Source organism: Dermacentor albipictus, chromosome 9 (genome assembly GCF_038994185.2).
Source record: "Dermacentor albipictus isolate Rhodes 1998 colony chromosome 9, USDA_Dalb.pri_finalv2, whole genome shotgun sequence".
Classification (NCBI taxonomy): domain Eukaryota; kingdom Metazoa; phylum Arthropoda; class Arachnida; order Ixodida; family Ixodidae; genus Dermacentor; species Dermacentor albipictus.
The window spans coordinates 1,108,243-1,128,028 of NC_091829.1; the positions used below are offsets into that span (position 1 = coordinate 1,108,243).

A 19,786-nucleotide genomic window follows, 5' to 3' on the forward strand; every position below is an offset into this window, starting at 1 on the left:
GAGGAGGAGGCGGTTGAGGAGGGCAGACATGATGGGAGCGTGATGGCTGCCTCAAGCTTCTCCTCAAGAGCTCGTAGTTGGGCTTGGAAGGATTCAATTTGGGTCTTCTGTGCCGCAAGTGTAGCGGTTTGTGCAGTGAGCTGCTGCCGTAGGGAGGCGTTTTCCTGCTGCAGTGCGACGACCTGCGGCGAGGAGGACGCCGAGGGAGCGCCGGGGGGGCCGCGGGACCACGTCGACTGGTTGGGCTTAGAGGCTGGTTTGGGCGCCGCTGGAGCGAGGGGTGGGAAGTCACTGGTCGACTTGGAGGGTGGAGGCGGCGGAGGACGGCGCGCCGTTTGCTTCGGGGGTTGAGGGCGCTGCACGTAGCGGTGCTTACAGTTGGAACTATGCGTTGAGTGATTCCCGTTGCAAACGATGCAGCGGGGGGTGCAAGTCGGGGGCGAGCCCTCGAGCGGTGGGGGGTGAAAGTCGCCGCAACGACGGCACCTGTCTTGCTGTGGCTTGGGGCACACGTCGGTCCGGTGGCCAGTCGAGCGGCAGTTGAAACAGGCCTCCACCTTGTTGTGGAAAGGGAGGAGGCGAAGGTGGACTCCGTGGTAGAAGATCCACCGGGGTAGTTTGGGGTCCGTGAGGGTGACCAAGATGTGGGGAGTCTTGCCCATACGGCGGGCACCCACAATAGAAAGTGCAGGATTGCTTGCCTGCAGATCGTCAAGGATGGCTTCATCTGTGAAGTCGTCGAAGGCGTGGTAGAGTATGCCCCGTAGGGCGTCGTCCGGCGGTGGGGCGTAGAGGTGGATGGCGATAGTGGTGCCGGACACCGTGAGGGAGGTGATGCGGAGGTAGGCTTGAGCGCGAGCCGATTCCGCGACGCTGAGCGTAAAGGTGTTGTTGACCGGGTGGATCCGCACCGTGTCGCGAGATGCGGGCGGGAGGTCTTGCAGGCTCGCTGCTTGCAGCAAGGCGGTGTACAAATGCCAAGGCTGGAGTTTGGTGAGGTCGACGGGGGTTTTGGGGCGGCCGACGAGGTGAATCGTGTCGGCCGGAAGGCGAGGGAGTGGAGCGTGACGGCGGGGCTGAGGAGGCGAAGCACTTGCCTGCTTCGATCGCGGCGATTTAGCTGCGTCGGCGGCGGCGAGGCGCAACGCTGCGCGGCGTTTCTCTTGGGCGCGGAGGCCTGGCGTCTGCCAGGAAGCGTCCGAAAGTTCATCGGGGGTCACCTCTTGTCCTTGGACAGCGATCTCCATGGCGGTGGGTAGCCGGGAGATGGGCGACGAGGCGGCGGCGGGCGGCCGGGTGGTCGTCCCTTCGTCTGCGCGCTGGGGTGCTGGCGGCCGCACTCGAGCTAGGCCGGATAGGCCTAGGTCGGCGCACGGCGTGGTCAAGGGCTTCCCAAAACTCTCCTGGGCCACCCCGGGCGAGTATTGGTATACAACTGGTATCGATATGGTCCTGACGACTTGCTTCACCCACTCATGAAGAAACTGTCCGGATAGGGATAGAAGAACCGGCACGAGGGCCGAAAATTGGCGGATCCGACGTGAGGTGCGACTGCTCTCGACGCCGACGCCAGCGTCTCTCTTTGAGACGTGCCTATTAAGTTCTCGCCCGTCTGTTGAGAGGCAGAAGGCACTGAGCAGAACGACGGCGTCGACTGGCACCGCCTGCATAACAGTGAGCGGGCACGGCATCAAATATGGTCGGGGTGCCCAGCTCGCCAGCTCCATCGTTGGGCACAAGATGGGATGAATTTTTTTTTTTTTCACACGGAAAAGCAGTCACTGCAAACCCTGGACGCTCGCTTCAGCGCCTGCGCATGCTTGCAGGGGGCGAAAGAGATCATATTGTTTCCCAGGAGATGCACCCAAACGCGACGGATCGCCGTAGGAAGGACAGCTTGGTTGCCTTCACTCGTTCGCAGGGCGAAAGGTTTCCTTCGTTTCCCCGAAACCACCCCGAAACGCGACCAGTTGTCCTTCAGGTGGTCGTCGTGGGTCGTTGGGCATAATGCCGACGCCATCGTTCGCTACTGCACGCCTGTCTTCTGCTTGCTTAGTACGTAAGACAGACTCGACTGCTTCACACACTTGAATTCCTTCATCCTTCATATTCCAAAATCCCCGCAGCAGACGAAACCAAAGCGAGCCCACTAAATCTACCGCGTGCCTCTCACGTGAGGGCCTATTTCCTATTTTCCCATTCCTCTAAATTTCTGTGACTTCATACTTAATGACTTTTATAGGCTTGAAGATTGTCACGTGACGCTCCCTGCCAGTATTTTCCTTCCTCCATGGTTCCAACGACCGGAGCAGGGAATAACTAAGGTTCCGGGTGATGACGATGATGATGATGATGTGGAAATGGAGGAAGGAAAAAGATAGGAGGGAGCATTACCTCACGCAGCCAGCCTTGGCAAGCAAACACTCCGTGAAGCCACAGTGGCGGCCAGTGGCGTAGCCAGAAATTTCCTTCGGGGGGGGGGGGGGGGGGCTCACTTCGCAGCTCGGTCTCCTCCTTATAGAAGTTGTCCAGGGATCAAATACATTAAACATTAATTATAAGTGCGTTGCCATTGCCAAAGATGCTGCAAACGAATTCTTGAACGCTACGCACTGTAAAGACGAGTAAAATGTGTATTTGTTCATACGAGAATATACACGTATGTCAAAAAATTTGTGCCAGAAATAACTGATATCAATGCTTCCATGTTTTCTGTATATTTAATACGTAAAGAAAATATCACACGAACCTTAGAACTATATCAGTTTTAAACCAGCAAAGCAGTGTATGCCGCTGATATGAAAAATGTAGAGGCCATGAAATGAACAAGTTGAGGACAAATATTTGTATAAAACTTTACAAGCCTCCCTGCCCCCCTCCCCCCCCCTCCCCCCCTCTCTCTCTCTCGTTCAAGAAGCTTGTTTACATTTTTGTACATATGCAACGACCAGGGAAAAATCTCAATGACGCTGTCCTTTGTTCCAATGTGTTGTGCAGAAGCAGCTGTCACTGGTCGTGTATTGTGAGTAATTGCACCAAAATTATAGTCTTAGCAGAGAGAATATATAGAAAGCAGAAGTTCTGCAAAATGTATGAGGGCGAGGGAAATGAAAGTGAGCCAATGCGAATATATAACAAACAGGGTACTTTATTTAAAAGTAGCCTCCATGAGCATTTAGACATTTGTCCCAATGACTAACTAGTATCGTGATTCTAATAAAACTCATTGGGTTGTTGTTTCAAGATGTCTCTGACTATTTAACGTCATTGTGCGACACGAATATGGTTCCCTTGAGCTGTTTTTTTTTAATGCTCCGAAATGTGGAAGTCGCAAGCCGACAGGTCTGGGCTGTATGGCGGATGTTGCAGCGTTTCCCACTTGAACTTTGCCAGTTTTGTATTAACCACATGAGCGACGTGGGGACGGCCATTTTTGCGGAGCAAGATGACCCCACTTCTCAATTTTCCACGGTGTTTGTTCTTGATTGCGACAAGCAGCCGATCCAACGTTTCATAACATGGGAAACGATTGATAGTCTCTGCAGGCTCAGCAAATTCGATGAATAATGGCCCCTGACGATCGAAAAAAGAAGTCAACACCTTTCCGGCAGAAATCACGGCCTTTGCTTTCCTTAGGGGTAGTGAATTCAAATGTTTCCCCAGTAAGCTTTGCCGTCGTGTTTCAGGCTTGTAGTAGTGGCGCCATGATTCGTCCCCGGTCACAAGTGCAGACAAAAAGTCGTCACCCTCATCATGATACCGGATTAGATGAGTCAAGGCAGCGCCGAACTTCTCTATCTTCTGGCGGTGGTTCAAAATCTTGGACATCCATCGCGCACACAAGAGCTGATCATGAATTATGGTGGGACTTGAACCGTGACTGATGTACACACGCCCTGCCAATTCTTCGATGCTTATCATCCGTTCTTTTCTAATCAGCCTTTGCAATTGTGTTGGAGGTGATTGCACGGTGGCTATGGCCCGGTCTTGGATCGCCCTCGCAACTTTCCCGTCCTTCTTTGAACCGTTTGCTCCAACGCTTTACAGTGGCCACTGAAATGCCATGTTCAACGTGCACGGCAGTCATACGGCAACTAATTTCTTTTTGGGAAACATCTTCATCTGTCACGAACCTCACGACACCCCACCGTTCAACTTTGGAATGTCCATTACATGACTCAAGCATGTTCAACCTAGGGTATGAGAGAATAATAATAATAATAATAATAATAATAATAATAATAATAATAATCTTTATTTCACTCATGAAGTGAGGAAGTGCGGGAAAAAAAGCTGACAAGTCAGCTCGACTAGTTCCCAGCTCCCCGGAGTACAAAATAGAAGAAACAGAAACACTTTTTCGCATGGCAAGATAAAAACCACAAACAAAGAATAAATACTAATGCAGCAAAAACTTGTCAATAACATTGAGAATAACTGACTATAGAAATGAAAAGATTGTTAACTGCGTGATAGACCAATGTTAAAGAAAACGTACAAACATGAAAAACTGCAAGTAAAAAGCGCTACATAATGAAGGAAAAAAAACGAAAAATAAAACGGCACACATTGGTGTAGTTTGAAACAGTACATTGGTACATTGCAATGTGTATAGCGTACATGCGCAGAGATGAAAAAACCACATGAAATTCTGTCATGGGAAAGAACCTTGATCCTTACACCTTCGTGTCACTTTTGTAAATGAGAGATGCCTCTGTGCCTTGCGCATGCGTCGCAGATAATGAATCGAGTCATTATTGCGCAGGGTGATTTGGCTCACTTTCATTTGACTCGCCTTCGGACATTAGAAATACGAAGATACAATGGAATACACAAATGCGTTGATACACCTTGATAAATGACAAAAATGTGTAACTGGAAACAAAGTTCACTGCACATATACACAAAACCTCGCAATAAGATATTTAAATATACGTATAACTGTCCAATAAATCTACGTATCTAAGCAAAATTCACTATATATGATGCGTCAACCAAGGCAAGTAAACATGTTGCGCTACCACAGATTTAAAGATCACCGCCCCCTCCTCCCTCGATCCAATCCACCGATGTAACGCGCGCGACGGAAGGCGGCGCGCTTCCTCCCCGATTTTCTCCCTTGCACACACAAGACTAAGCAACCATCGTCGGCTCACCTATGCCGCCCCCCCCCCCCCCCATTTCGCTTGCACTCGCACATGCAACATGCCGAGCGCGGTCGCGATGTTATCACCTTTGAACTTCATAGAGAACATGAGTTCGACGAGGACGGCAGGAATGCGCCTGGAGTTTCCATATAACTGCTATCGCAACAATATAGTAAGAGTACCCGGCAACTGAAGCATCCCGTGGCCCTTTATCCTTCGCAAAAGAAGTAGCAAAATCGAACTTTCACCATGCGGCAATTCGCTGCGCCGCAACAATGTCTTTTTTTCCTTTGTGCGGCGCAGGCACCGAAATGAAAAAAAAGGAAAAAAGACGCGAAGGAAAGCATGTTGGCCACAATCGAATGCCCACTTTGGGTACCTCATGTGGCTACCGAATGACTATCGAAGATAACGTGAGACGCTTGGCACACCGAGAACCATACGGATATTCCTCGGCATCCTATACACCAGCGAGACAGGACTTTCCGGACAGATTGCGCTCAAGCGAACGCATTGCAATCCGTCGAATCCCCACTGTGATGGTGGCGAGGGACCATTGTTTCTTTTACTCGTCAGCTAGCCAGAAAGCGTCCAAAACTCTGCCAGGCAAAAAGCCACTCGGTCAGATAAACGAATACGCACCGAAGTGCGCCGCGCGGTGGTCGGGGCAACACGAGAAAAACGCATGCGCTCTGGCTGGCTCTGGCAGCCCGCGGGTAACGAGAACAACAAAAGTGAAGAGGCTAAACGTGTACTCGCGAATAAAAGTCAAAGCCGAAAAATGAATAAGAACGTAGTTACCTTCGCTGAGATTAGTGTCTTGACATGGATGCTTTGGCGTGGGTGAAAAACATGTTGATATTCTTTTCTGTGACACAATGGCACAAATGAACTCCCACAACGCTTCGACTCATCGGACCTCGCTGCGTACTTAGCAAACTTGTCTGATAGTGTGTTGATATGCTCTGTCTCATTGTATGGTCCGACGTACGACTTTAACTTTAGAAAACTTAATGCACCTTTGGCGTGAAATGTTTATAACAACATTAAACCCGCCAAGTTCCGGAATTTAAAATCTAAAGCACAACTTTGGAAATGTCAATGCACCATTCGCATAAAAAGTTTATGAGAACATTATACCCATAAAGTTTCAGAATTGAAATCTAAGCGCTCCCTAGATTCCGCGGCCTCCGCGAGATACAGCGACAATCGCGCTAGCCATCAAAACGCCTTTGAAACTGTGCTCGGATGGAGCTCCATGGGAATGGGGAGGGGGGGGGGGGGGGCGTTACGATTTTACTCCCGGTGCATTGGCGTTGCCGCTAATTCCAGCCCAATTTCGTAATGTTCGCGCTGAAATGTCTTTTCGAGAGTGAAAAGGTCACTCTAGACAAAATCGAGCATGATTTCCGGCGCCGGTGGTTGCTTTAGTCGGCGGGGCATGACAGCCCGAAAAAAATTCGGTGGGAGGGGGGGGGGGGGGGGAGAGCTGAAGTAAACAGACCGTTGTGAGCGATAAGCGATATGTACTCGTCACATTTTTGACCGAGGCCTTGCCCGTGTGTACTTTGCCCTGTTATGCGAGCTTTATTGATTTGCATTGATGCTGGATCAATGGCATCTTACGCATGAGGGTTCGCATGCATGCGATTGATCGCACTGCGGGAGAGGAATCGATCATCCTTGCAGGCCAAAGGCGGTGGAGCTTATTGCCTCATGTGACGATGACTCCCGCAAGAAGCGGCGAGTTGCATTTGCTACGCACGTACTATGCTGTTTTCTCGTGAAACGCGGTGCGTTGTCATCTGCTCCCAAGAAAAGCAGCAGCAACTGCAAACAGTGCTTGTTCCAGCTTTCGGAGTTTTGAGACCCATATAAGGCCGGGCGATGCGGTCTCCGCTATGTTCCCAAGCACTGGCCCTGCTTGGAACACCGCGCGCTGCGAACACGAACAAGCGGTAGGTCATTGGACGCATACGATCTTATTACAAAAATGTGTGGTGTATTACGTGTCAAAACCACGATCTCATTTTGAAGCACGCCGTAGTGGAGCACTCCGGAATAATTCGGGCCACCCGGAGCTCTTTAACGTGCACTTAATCCAAGCACACGGGTGCTTTCACTTTTCGCCCCCGTCGAAATGCGGCCGCTGTGGTGGGAATTCGATCTCGCGATCGACTTGGGAAAAGGCAAATCGAGGTAAGAAAAAAGGAAAGAGAACAGCAAAAGAAAAGGAGAAAAGGGAAGAACACTGATGGGCAGTCGTTGGTGCCCGTCCGCAAGTGCCGCTCGCCAGCATTCGAGGCGCCTCTTCGTCTCCGCGACTGCGGCTCTGTCTACTCTGCATGCACCGTCCCCTCCACTAGTCGGGCCGAAGCCAAGAGAAGCCCCCAGCAGAAGAAACGTAATTCAGGAGAGCACGTTGTTGGGCGAGTCGGTCGTACATACTTAAAGAAGGGAATTGCGCTAAAAAAGACACGGACGAGTAAGGACATGGACGGGCGCAAACTCGCGACTGATTTTATTCAGAAGGAACACAAATATATATACCTAGATTCTTATTGCCTAATCATTGCCTAAGCGCACATGCCAAGAACGTTTTTTCTTTCATATACAAATTTATACTGGAATCGCTTACACAATCATCACCTGACTTATCAATGTAAAAAGCTTCTGCGAGTTCACGTGCTACCTGGTTACGACTGCGCCTTAAGATTTTGGTTCTAGCCAGCAAAGGCTGGCATGCTTTATCAGGCGTAGCCAAAGGGCATGCGCCGCAATGTAAGGGCAAATTTGACCCTTTTTCGTTAACCATAGAGAGCTTGTGTTCCCTTAGTCGTTCATTTATACAACGGCCCGTCTGGCCAATGTAAACTTTTCCACATGTCAGGGGAATTTCATACACAACCCCGACCGAACACCTGACAAACTGGGTGGCGTGACGTTTGGTGCAGTCTCGCACGCATTCCTCGCCGGAGACAATCCGGGGGCACAAAGAGGCCAACTTGCGCGGGGCAGAAAATACCACCGGCACACCGTAGCGATTGGCTACATTCTTCAGGTTGTGGGAGACCCTATGAATATAGGGGAGAACCGCCGGTCTGGTCTTCGGTTGACCGCCACCATCTTGAGGTGTTCTAGGTTTCAAGCTTTGCAGAAGCTTCTCTGCCACAGCAGCCACGACGGAAACGGGAAAACCAGCCTTCTGCAACCTGCCAATCTGACTGTTGAGGCTGTCATTTACCAGGTGAACACATGATTTCTGCAGGGCTTCCTTCAGACACAGCATAACAATGGCGCGTTTTACCGTCTTAGAATGAGCGGACTCAAAAGGCAACAGGTCTTTCCGGGCTCGTGGTGAGTACATCCAACACTTGTGATCTGGTGTTAAAGTGATGTTAATATCTAAAAACTGCAATCTATCTTGTTCAGGTAATTCGTGGGTGAAGGTTAGACCCCTCCCGTGTCGTTTAAAGACAGATAAGGTCTCTTGCACGGTAACCGTGTGTGTCAAACCGGGTTGCTTCTTAAACATCACCAAATAATCGTCCACGTATCTAAAAACTTTAAGAACCATCTTGTCGTCCAAATAACATACCAGATCACGATCAATGCTGGCCAGGAAAATGTTAGCCAGTACCGGCGCCACACAAGACCCGATGCAAATGCCCTGACGTTGAACATGAAAATGGTTGTCAAAAGTTACAAAAGTGGACTCAAGATAAAATTCCAGTAGCTTCATGAAATTGTCCACGGTTAGGCCGCTAGTATTCTGAAAATCTACTACACCATTTTCGTCGATGCAAGACCTAACTGCACGAAATAGGTCATCATGCGGTATAGAAAAGAACAGGTTTTCTATGTCAAAAGAGACAGCGTAGCCTAAAGATGAGGAACCCTGTAGGAAAGAAACCACATCACCTGAATTGTTCACAACAAAAGGGTCTTGTATAACTAAATTCCTTAAACACTTTTGGAGAAAAGAGCTAATCTCTCGTTGCCACGTATCCCTTTCACTCACAATACACCGGAACGGCTTGTCATCTTTGTGCGTCTTCACGGTAAAAAACAGTTCTAGGCTATTGCGCTTACAGTTGTTAATAGCTCTTGCAAGTCTATCTAAAGCCAAGTCCTTGCACAGTTCTATGGCTTGAGCCTTTACCTTGGAAGTCTTCAGGTTCTTCGTGACAAAGTTCCTTCCGACGGCTTCAACGGCTTTGTCATGAAACATCCCCTTTGGTAGCACGGCAAATCCTCCCTCCTTGTCCGCCTGTAGAAGCATCAGCTGATGTTCTTTGAAGAAAGAGACGACTTCTTCGGCTACCGGTTACCGTGCAAGAGACCTTATCTGTCTTTAAACGACACGGGAGGGGTCTAACCTTCACCCACGAATTACCTGAACAAGATAGATTGCAGTTTTTAGATATTAACATCACTTTAACACCAGATCACAAGTGTTGGATGTACTCACCACGAGCCCGGAAAGACCTGTTGCCTTTTGAGTCCGCTCATTCTAAGACGGTAAAACGCGCCATTGTTATGCTGTGTCTGAAGGAAGCCCTGCAGAAATCATGTGTTCACCTGGTAAATGACAGCCTCAACAGTCAGATTGGCAGGTTGCAGAAGGCTGGTTTTCCCGTTTCCGTCGTGGCTGCTGTGGCAGAGAAGCTTCTGCAAAGCTTGAAACCTAGAACACCTCAAGATGGTGGCGGTCAACCGAAGACCAGACCGGCGGTTCTCCCCTATATTCATAGGGTCTCCCACAACCTGAAGAATGTAGCCAATCGCTACGGTGTGCCGGTGGTATTTTCTGCCCCGCGCAAGTTGGCCTCTTTGTGCCCCCGGATTGTCTCCGGCGAGGAATGCGTGCGAGACTGCACCAAACGTCACGCCACCCAGTTTGTCAGGTGTTCGGTCGGGGTTGTGTATGAAATTCCCCTGACATGTGGAAAAGTTTACATTGGCCAGACGGGCCGTTGTATAAATGAACGACTAAGGGAACACAAGCTCTCTATGGTTAACGAAAAAGGGTCAAATTTGCCCTTACATTGCGGCGCATGCCCTTTGGCTACGCCTGATAAAGCATGCCAGCCTTTGCTGGCTAGAACCAAAATCTTAAGGCGCAGTCGTAACCAGGTAGCACGTGAACTCGCAGAAGCTTTTTACATTGATAAGTCAGGTGATGATTGTGTAAGCGATTCCAGTATAAATTTGTATAAGAAAGAAAAAACGTTCTTGGCATGTGCGCTTAGGCAATGATTAGGCAATAAGAATCTAGGTATATATATTTGTGTTCCTTCTGAATAAAATCAGTCGCGAGTTTGCGCCCGTCCATGTCCTTACTCGTCCGTGTCTTTTTTAGCGCAATTCCCTTCTTTAAGCCCCCAGGGACTGCGCAACAGATGGCCCAATGCTTTCACACCGTAGCACCACATGTTCAATGTTTTCGTCCTTTCCGCACGCCCGACACCGCACATCACTCATCATTGCTGAAGCTTCGAAGGCGCACAAGTGTACGGAGCGCACCAGCTATTGCTTCAAAGAGCAACCTACTCCCAAGGGAATTGTCACATAGGTGCACCTTGCCAATAGTGTTCTTATGACATCGGTAGACAGCCAACGTCGACTTCGCTGCCATATTTCTCATCCAACGTCATCCCGCACTCGCTCCCGCGCCTGTTTTACCCAATCCGCCGGTGAGTGTGCACTGATAGGGGAGTGAAACAGGCCGTATTTACTTTCTATATGCGGTATAAGCGCCTCACACACGGTGTGCGCATGCATGTCGCTGACAAGTAATCGAATACATGCACGCCGCGTCCACCGCTCTCGAGGCATGTCGAGCAGGCGGCCACGGTATGCGATTTTACTGACCACCTCCCGAGCCTCAAATCTCGCCCAGCCTAGGTCGTTGGCCAGCGCACCATGGCAGCCGAGAGCTCTTCGACCTACCTCGCGCCGCTCCAGCCACTCCCGCGTAGGCGCCGAGAGGCAGAGCGCAGCATACGTCAGTGCCGGCACGTGAACGATTTTCCATAGGTCGCGAACCATCACAAACCATTTGCAGCCATACAGGCATCGGCGACGTCTAGTGATGGCTCGCCTGGTTTCAGATAAAACTTACGTCTCCTAGCTTGCGTGCAAGCGTGTACTCGCTGGCTCCTTCACGCGAGTTGCTGTTCGCCCAGGAACCTTCCACGAGGTGCCGCTATGTGGGCATCGGCTGGGAGCGTGAAATCCAGTTTATAAACGCACGGTACATGCGGCGTTATTGGCAGCCTCATTGTTTGTACCACTTTCCCATTCCGCAAAACCAATGTTTGATTGTCTGGGCACCGAATATAAAAAGAGACGCAGTCAGCGCCAAGGAAAAAAAAAAAGAAATCGTTGCCATTCGATGCACGCATGCTTAAGAGGATATCGCGCCCGCTCGGCGAAAGCCATGACAAGTGCCTTGTCACCAGCGCTACAGCACGCGCAGCAGACGCTTTGAACCGATGCCGTCATAGCGACATCTCCCGCAAGGGTCGTGCACTCTTAAACGAAACTGCACCCTTTGAGTCCTATCTTGCCACACAACGATAACCGCCATCTGTCTCGTCCGCATTTCCTTTCTTTAACGCTGCTAAGCCGGCACTTGCAAGTCACGACCGGCATCCGCGTTTTCAGCATGACAAAGGATTCTCGACAGGAAAGTAGCGGGCGCAGGGTTTTCTAGAAAGGAAACGCAAGCAAGGCCGATAACGATTATCGTTGTGCGGCAAATATACACCCCAAAGAACGTACATTCGTCTAATGGCGTTTTTCACTGGTCGATTCGGAGCAGGATTTAACGCTCCGTGGCAACGAATCCGAATTTCTCTGGTCGATCTGGAGCGGGTTCGCGCTTTCCCCTGGTCGTTTCGGATCAACTCGCTCCGCGCCGGATCGTTCTCACTTGCTCCGCCACCGAGGCGCGGATTCGGGCGGAAATAGCTGGCCTCACTTACGTCTTCAAGCGATATCGGTCGGTACGCACAACATTGTGTTGGTTCGCAAAATTGCCGCGTTCGGTGCTGCTGTAAAGCTTGCGTTTAGCGATGAGAGCTCGGACGACAGCGATTACGAGGTGACGCAGGTGCTGCACGAAGCCTTCTATGTACAGTCAGCCACAAAAGTTTACGGACCACGGTATCTCGGAAACGGTTCAATTTCCGAGCAGCCGGCAACAGCAGTTAGTAAAAACAAAGAACACAATATTGTTCGCATATACTAGTAGAGGCTGTAAATGCAAATACTAAGCTGCGTTGTGAGGCTGCGCAGATATTCAGCTTTTTCTCAGATTCCATGTTCCGTAAACTTATGTGGTTGACTGTACGTTGTCCATGCACAATCACTGCGGGCGCGACATGGAAATGACGAACTCTACTACTGCCGCGGTCAAATTACGCACGGGGGACGGCGACATTGGTTGCCGTGGAAACGTACAGAGCGGAAGTCGGACATAGTTTCCGGAACCGGTTTGTGTCACGTGTACACAGACTTGTGTGACCATTCGCGGAGCGTTTTTGCGCTCCGCTGGCCGATTCGGACTTGTGAAACCCGAGCTAGGGACCCTACCCAAGCGCTCCTTCGAGGATATTGGCAGCCGCTGCAGATTGACCAGTGCAAAACGCCATAAGAGTGTGGGCAACTCGTATAGAAGGCTCCAGCCAGTATACACGCTTGCTGGCAAGCTAGCACGCGCATGCGCTCATTCTTGACCTCGGACCAGGAGAGTCATCACTATGGACGCCCGCACGCCAAGTTTCATCCTAGACGCCAGCGCTCGTTTCTCCCCTAGCGGAACGATTTCATCTCCAACGGGTGTAGGTTTCCGCCGTCGCCTCCTTCGGTCGCGCCCGCGTTCACTTCGCGCTGCGCGCGAAACGTCTCTTGTTTGCAACGGCGCCTCTTCGGATGACCGGAAATTATTATTGTGTTGTTAACTGTCACGACAGCAATGTAAGCACGAAAGGGTTGATGCCACCAGTGAAATTCTGCCGATTCACAAGAAAACGGTACGAAAAAAGCAGACCACAGACTTGGATTACTGCGGTGCGCTGAGCGAAGTAAACAAAGGGCAAACGAAGCGAGCTCGTTCATTGATCACTCCTGAGTGTATGGCGGTTTTTATATGTAACCCACATAAATTTAATAATTACTCGGTACATAATCCTTTTATTCATATAAAAACTTTCAGTTGTTCGTCGAGCGGTTGTCCTGTCTTCGTTCTCGTGTTTCGTTTGTGTGTGCGCTGCCCAAGAATGGAAACCACTTCGGTTGTATGCGCTAGCAGCGGCCGAAGTTCACGCGTGCCGAGAAATTGAATATGTGCACGATGCATTGAATATGACCGGAGTTCATTCTCGCATCACCACTGCACCGATCGATCGAGTTACTGGAGTAAACACGCCCGCGTCTTGGACGCGCCGGCATTGCTGAAGCATTAATGATTACTAATACTTTCAACTTCCGTCTCTTGAGCAATGTCAAAAAATGGCCAAGCTGTCTACATTGCTGCCTCTATTCCATATGGTAGGGGACGTACTAGTTAAAGTTGTGTGCGCATGTCGTACTTGTGCTATGCAGCGACGTATTTTGTTTATTTCCGCACAGTGTTGATGGATGTCCGTTGTCGCCATCAGAGACAACACGGATTCGTAGCAAACACATTGCGAGAAAAAGCAAAAATGACTTTAGCTCGTATGTGCCGTATGCATGTGCCGCATAGTATGTGTTGATGATTTTTCCGTCGGCACATACGATGTCGTTTCTAATTACCTGCTCAGCGTCACTTACATGGCTAAGCAGACGCTGCCCTTTCGCCGCATTGCAGCCATAAAAATAATCGTCAAGCGTACCGATCTTCTTAAAGGCAAATAGAAGCGTGTACAGTCTGTTTCACGCTTATGGGAAAACTCGGAACTTATTGCATCGCGATGTGGCAAGCAATGGAGTCGTGCGGCGGCAGCAGCTCCAGCAGGCGCAGACGCAGTCGTGATCTGCGTCGTCTGCTACGGCGGCGCGCGCTGGCCGCATTGTCGGAAAGCGTGCTACTGTCAGAGCAGTGCACCGATTTATTCGGTACTGCGGGAACTGAGCTGATATTCTTTGCTAAACGTTGTGCGACGCCAAACTCTGAGCCTTTACTGGCGATAACGGAGTTCCACAAACTTCTTTTGACAGCATGCTTCGTTTGTTCTTTCGAAAGGCCGGGGTACTGAGCGCGTGCACGTATATTTCTTCACTGTGTGTGCTACTGTAATAAGCAGCGATAAGACGCACCAAGATGTGCGCGCAACGTGCTCAGTCTTTGTTTGACTCGAAAAGAAAACAAAGCACTCAACAATGATAACTATGGGGGTCGAACACGATGAAACAAACGGATACGATTAAAGGAATATTTTAGGTTAAGACAATGAGCTGGAAGTGATTTTTCTCGACAATCATTCACTACACCAGACAGACCCTGCCCGCCGGCGGGGAACTGGACACGTTACGCTCCGAACTTCAGTTAGTATCTCGTCATGTCCACAGCGGCCGGCAGCGATGACAGCGCTCATCCTGGAAGGCAGTGAAGTGTAGAATGACTTGATCAGGGATGTGCTCATTCGCAGCACCTCTCAGCCACTGAAGCTGGTGGATCGAAGCCTATCCCCGGGCGTCTGATAGAGGGGATGGTGCGCCAGCGATACTTTCAACGAGCCCCAGACATTTTAAATGATGTTGGCGCCCGGGGATTGACGCGGCCAATCCAAGAGAGTGACTGCGCGCTCTTCCAGCAGTTCTTGCACAACACGAGCAGTGTGGATCGGTGACCTATCGCGTTAGAATATATAGTCGCCTTCCAGGAACGGGCCGTCAAGAATGTATGAAATCAGTACGTCGTCTATGACTGCCCTGCACCTTTCAGCAATGAACTTACCTTCGAGGCGTATCAGTGGGCGTCGCACAACGCTTAGTAAAGAATACCGGCTCATTTCACGCAGTAACGATGAGATCGGCGCACTGCTACTGACAGTAGAACCAGAGTCCTTCGATGTCCTTCGAGTCCTTCGAACCAGAGTCATTCGATGAAGGACTCTGGTAGAACGCTTCCCGACAATGCGGCCAGCGCGCGCCGCCGTAGCAGACGACGCCGTTCAAGATCCCGCCCCTCGACCACCTGCGCGAGCTGTTGATGCCGCCTGACTCAAGCGCTCGCCGCATCGCGATGCAGTGCGCTCCGAGTTTTAACGCGATAGCGTTAAGGAGCTCGTGTCGCAGAAAAGCCGGTGTCGTCGGCGTCGGTGTCGGCGTCGGGTGTCGGTGTTTGCGGCGTTGACCGTGAGCGATAAATCACGGCAGGCGCTTCATAAATAAAAAGCAACTTCCAAGATTGGTCCGGTGGGAATCGAACCAGGGTCTCCGGAGTGTGAGACGGAGACGCTACCACTCAGCCACGAGTTCGATGCTTCCAAGCGGTGCAAACGCGCCTCTAGTGAATGCGGTGTTGCCTTCGAAACGAGCCGTGGAAAGTTATACTGCGGTGTATATCGGTAATTATGAACATGTAACGTACAGAAGTCACAATTACACGAGTTGCGAAGTGCGTTTCCGCTGCATTTCTTCTGCGCTTTCCGCACACGCAGAGCCATCTTGCGGCAAACACAGAAGACCCCCTCCTCTCAATGTACGGCGCTGCCCCGACAGGAGGCGCGCCGCGCGCGCATTGGGACCGCTGCCAGGCGCGTCGCGGGACTCCCTCTCCCCTGACGACGCTTCGCCGTGCTCCCGGTTTAGATTACTATCTATCTCTCTGCCCGTGCCGATCACGACGTTTGGCTGGCGTAGATCGTTTCCCCTCTGAGACACCGAGTTCTTTGGTTCGTTCCGTTCGCTCAGGCGCACGTTTCGTTGCCGCGCCGAACGCTGCGTTGCTCGACGCTCACCGCGTGATAGGTGGGCGCTAAGTCCGATGCGGGGCGCATCGTAAGTGATCGCTGTGCCGTAGCGCATTGTCTTATACCCCTTGGCGGGTCGACGGGAACGCTGTCGCGTCCCACTCTTGAAGGCGAAGCTTAAGCGTCTTCCAATTTTTCTAATGCCATCTTCGACTGGTCGTTTCTGAGCGCTCTGGAGCGCTCTCGCGAGCGGCGTTGTCTTCGGCTGGTTGAAAGAGGGGTCCCGCCCTGCGTTCGGCTGGTTCTTCTCGATTGCTCTCCTCCATCTTGGAGCGCTCTGAGGCGCTCCGAGCCCTGTCGTCGGAGCAGTCGTGAAATTGAAACGTCATCGCAGAGCCGCGTTGCTGCTGTTGGCGACGGCCCACCGTAACCTAGGCAACCTAGGCCACTGCGACGAACGCTCGTCCCGCCGGCGCGTCCGCCGGTTTTACCGGCAGCGCCGGGAGCTTTCGATAAGCGAAACATCGGACGTTGGTAGTAGTCACGTGGTTTAGCATCTGCCATTACCGAGAGCCGAGAGCTAGTCGCACGTTTGGCTTGCGCGCTGGTCCTCTACCTCTGAGCTCGGGTAACGCCGGATCTGCCCGACTCTGCTTCGGGGGATGGAAGCGACCAGCCGAAGATAGCATAAGTGTGACACAGACTGTACATCGTCCTTCCAATAAAACGTCCACGCACACACACGTAGGCACACACCGCGCGCGGTACGAAACGTGCCCAAACACGTGCAGTGCAAGAGGCAATCAAGGCGGTGCGAACGAGAGATGGGAGAGGCGTACTACCCGCCAGTTAAATTTTGCCCCGCGTGCGGCGCTCTCAACGCCGGCGCAGCAGCGCTGCTCTCGGTGCCGTTCTTGTCTATAGATAGCGCAGCAATGCAGTTTTCCCCTGCTCCGGCCGTGGGCAGTTCTGTCCCCGATAGTACGTGCAGGGTCCTGAATACAGGGTCCTAGCTGCGCGTGTTCGAACAACGATTTTAAGCTCCCCGGTGCGCCCTACTCGCTCGAATTTTGCGGAACCATCGATTTTGGCGTTGATTTCGTTTACTATATTATACTTGGCACAGTTAACTACCTGGTTCTTAAGGAAAAGAAACGTAATTTTTCCAAATTTGCCTGCGTTTATGGGCATGTGAGCTACTGCCGCGACGGCACAAGCACAAACTTGTGTCGCCACCTGCCTGCCAGACGACTCCCTGAAACGCTGCTTTCTGCAGATGACGACAGGCGGCGACACAGTTTATGCTTGCGCCGTCGCGGCAGCAACTTATATGGTACATATATGGAAAGATCCATATATCGAAAGATATTTATTTTAAGCGGTACTTAGAAAACGTCACTACCATTTAAGGTGTGCTTTCCAATTTCTGCAATACAGTGTTTAGTCTAGTCGAGAGCAATAAAACATGTCAAGAAGCTGGAGTGCTTCTGCCAAGTGCGGTTTACAAAGCCTTGTTCAATAAATAGATCAAAAGCATTCGCTGTACTTGTGTGTGCCGACCTTACAGTGGTGTGCATGTGCGGTTAAGTTACAAATACATATGGGGTGCTTTCTTTAGCTACACCAAATTTTTTAAGTGTCTGTGCCAGATAGCACAATTTTAACGCTCGACATAAATTGCTCGATTGGTAATTTGTATTATGTGTGTACACACAAGTGACAGAGACGACCATCGACGGCACAAAACAAAGCGCAAAAGCGTCTCGAAGAGCGGCCTCCGATGAGTGCAGGTCGTCGCGATCGATAATAGGCGCTGTCCCTGTTCCGTACTGCACAATAACATCAGTTCGCTGGCGCAAGTTGTGGGAGCTCATTCAGTTCGTGTCTAGGTATTGTCGATATAGTTACGTGCACCTGGAACATTTGCATTGCCGCTGTCATTGAAACCCATTCGCTTCCGCCCAAGAACAAGAAATCTACGCCACGACGTATTGTTTATGGACATCATTGTATCAATTTAAAACACGTGCCAACACATTCAGCCTGTAATCTGAAGCTTGAGGTGGGGCGATTACAAAACTATATGTTGAACAGCCACGCAGCAATATGAGATGCTCACCCGCTCTAGGATTAACCCTTGGACCGGGGATTCCTACCAAATATAAGATCAGCGTGGAAAAAAACCACTGGTTGCGCTGAGTACGTGCGTCAGTTGGAGGTGCCGCTGCTGCCAGTCCCGCTGCGGAACGGCGGTGTACCTCCTTAGAACGTCGAGGATATTAATAGCGGAAATTTTAAAGGTACGAGGTCTGCTGGCAGTAAAACGCTTGCATGCCAACTATTTTAAATTATTAACTCTAATGAGGAATTAGGTAATGTATCTAAATATCTCAACATACAAGTGGCGAGTGTCGTATTGGATACACTTATTCCGCTAGCATCTTGTATATCAAATACTTATCACCTCGTATCTGTTTATATCATCATCATCATCATCATCAGCTTTGTTACGTCCACTGCAGGGCGAAAGCCTCTCCCATACTTCTCCAACAACCCCGGTCATGCCTGTTTATATGTGTCGTGATTTTTCAAAGTACCCTTGTCCAGCCCTGCCATATACACAAATGAAAGCCTCGTTTTAAAAGAACTCTGTACATCTCCCACGCCGTCTTATTTTTTTACTGACTACGCGGTCAAGGGTGGGCATGTCCGATTGACGGTGCTCGCAATCAGACTGGGCGTAACCGCGATGCTGCATCACGCGGTCATCGCGACAATTCCAAAATGCGCTGTGTTGTATCCGCCATCGTGCCCTGCCCGATTACGCCGCAGGTGCCGGAGAAAGGACGAAGTGAAGCGCCCAGGCCGTACCTCGAACAACGCTCTTCGAACCTTTATTAGTCCGTGATGAGCGCGCACGCACACATATCCATCCATCCGTCCATACAGGTGCATGCGTCAGCTGACGTGATAAGACGCGCGCCTAGCCCCATCTAGGTTATGTAAACACAACTAATGAATACCCCCCCCCCCACCCCTCAAAAACAGTCACTTAAATTAAAGGGACCCTGAAACGATTTTGGCGATTTTCTACAAACGTACTGAGTCGTTAGAGTAGGTCCTTCTGATCATTAATTGACACATCTAAGTGCTCTGCTTAAAGCGTGTAATTTATTATAAGGTTTTAAAAATGCACATCACTGTCGATCGCAGCGCACTGCTCGGCGGAATTTTAAGCCGCCCCTACCCATATGATGCAAATAACCCATATGACGTCACATGGGCGAGCTATCTGATTGGCTGACCAGGGCGCGTGGTCGATAATTTTTCCAACTTTATGGTGAACAAATGGTGCTCGTGATAGTTGGAATGTTAGTTACTTTGTTTTTGTAAAAAGAAAATAACTTAAAGAGAATACACAAGAATAGTTTTTTAGTACACTTGAGCACTTCCGGCACACAGCAAGTGTCGTCTGCTTGTGTTACAACGTGCGCAGTCTTTGACGAGAGCTCCGCCGTCAGTGTCGATCAGCCTTTTCGTGAGCACGATGAATCACGTTTGTTGCGTTGTGGGCTGCAGACGTAGCGACTGGAAAGATGTGAAGTTGCGAAATCGTGTCTGTCTGAAAGGCAGCATACGAGCGAACTGGCAGCTGCGCATCGGACTGCGGCTATCCGATAGGCGCCAGGATTTGCGCGTTTGTGGCCGTCACTTTACAGCGGAAGATTACTAACG

The 19,786-nt window shown here is 50.5% G+C and overlaps 1 protein-coding gene across 10 annotated transcripts in view; it reads right to left on the reverse strand.

Annotated features, from left to right (window-relative positions):
* The window catches only part of LOC135909202 (latrophilin Cirl-like), a 471,476-nt gene that overhangs the window by 179,587 nt on the left and 272,103 nt on the right, over positions 1-19,786 (reverse strand). For 4 of the 10 annotated variants that reach the window (XM_070524862.1, XM_070524861.1, XM_070524859.1 and 1 more), the window contains exon 1: positions 11,100-11,199. The exons of the other annotated variants lie outside the window; for them this stretch is intronic. In XM_070524862.1, coding sequence (XP_070380963.1) covers positions 11,100-11,184 — 85 coding nt within the window. In that variant the 5' untranslated portion in view covers positions 11,185-11,199. Of the gene's footprint in view, positions 1-11,099; positions 11,200-19,786 lie in introns of those variants that run through there. 10 annotated transcript variants of the gene reach the window in all.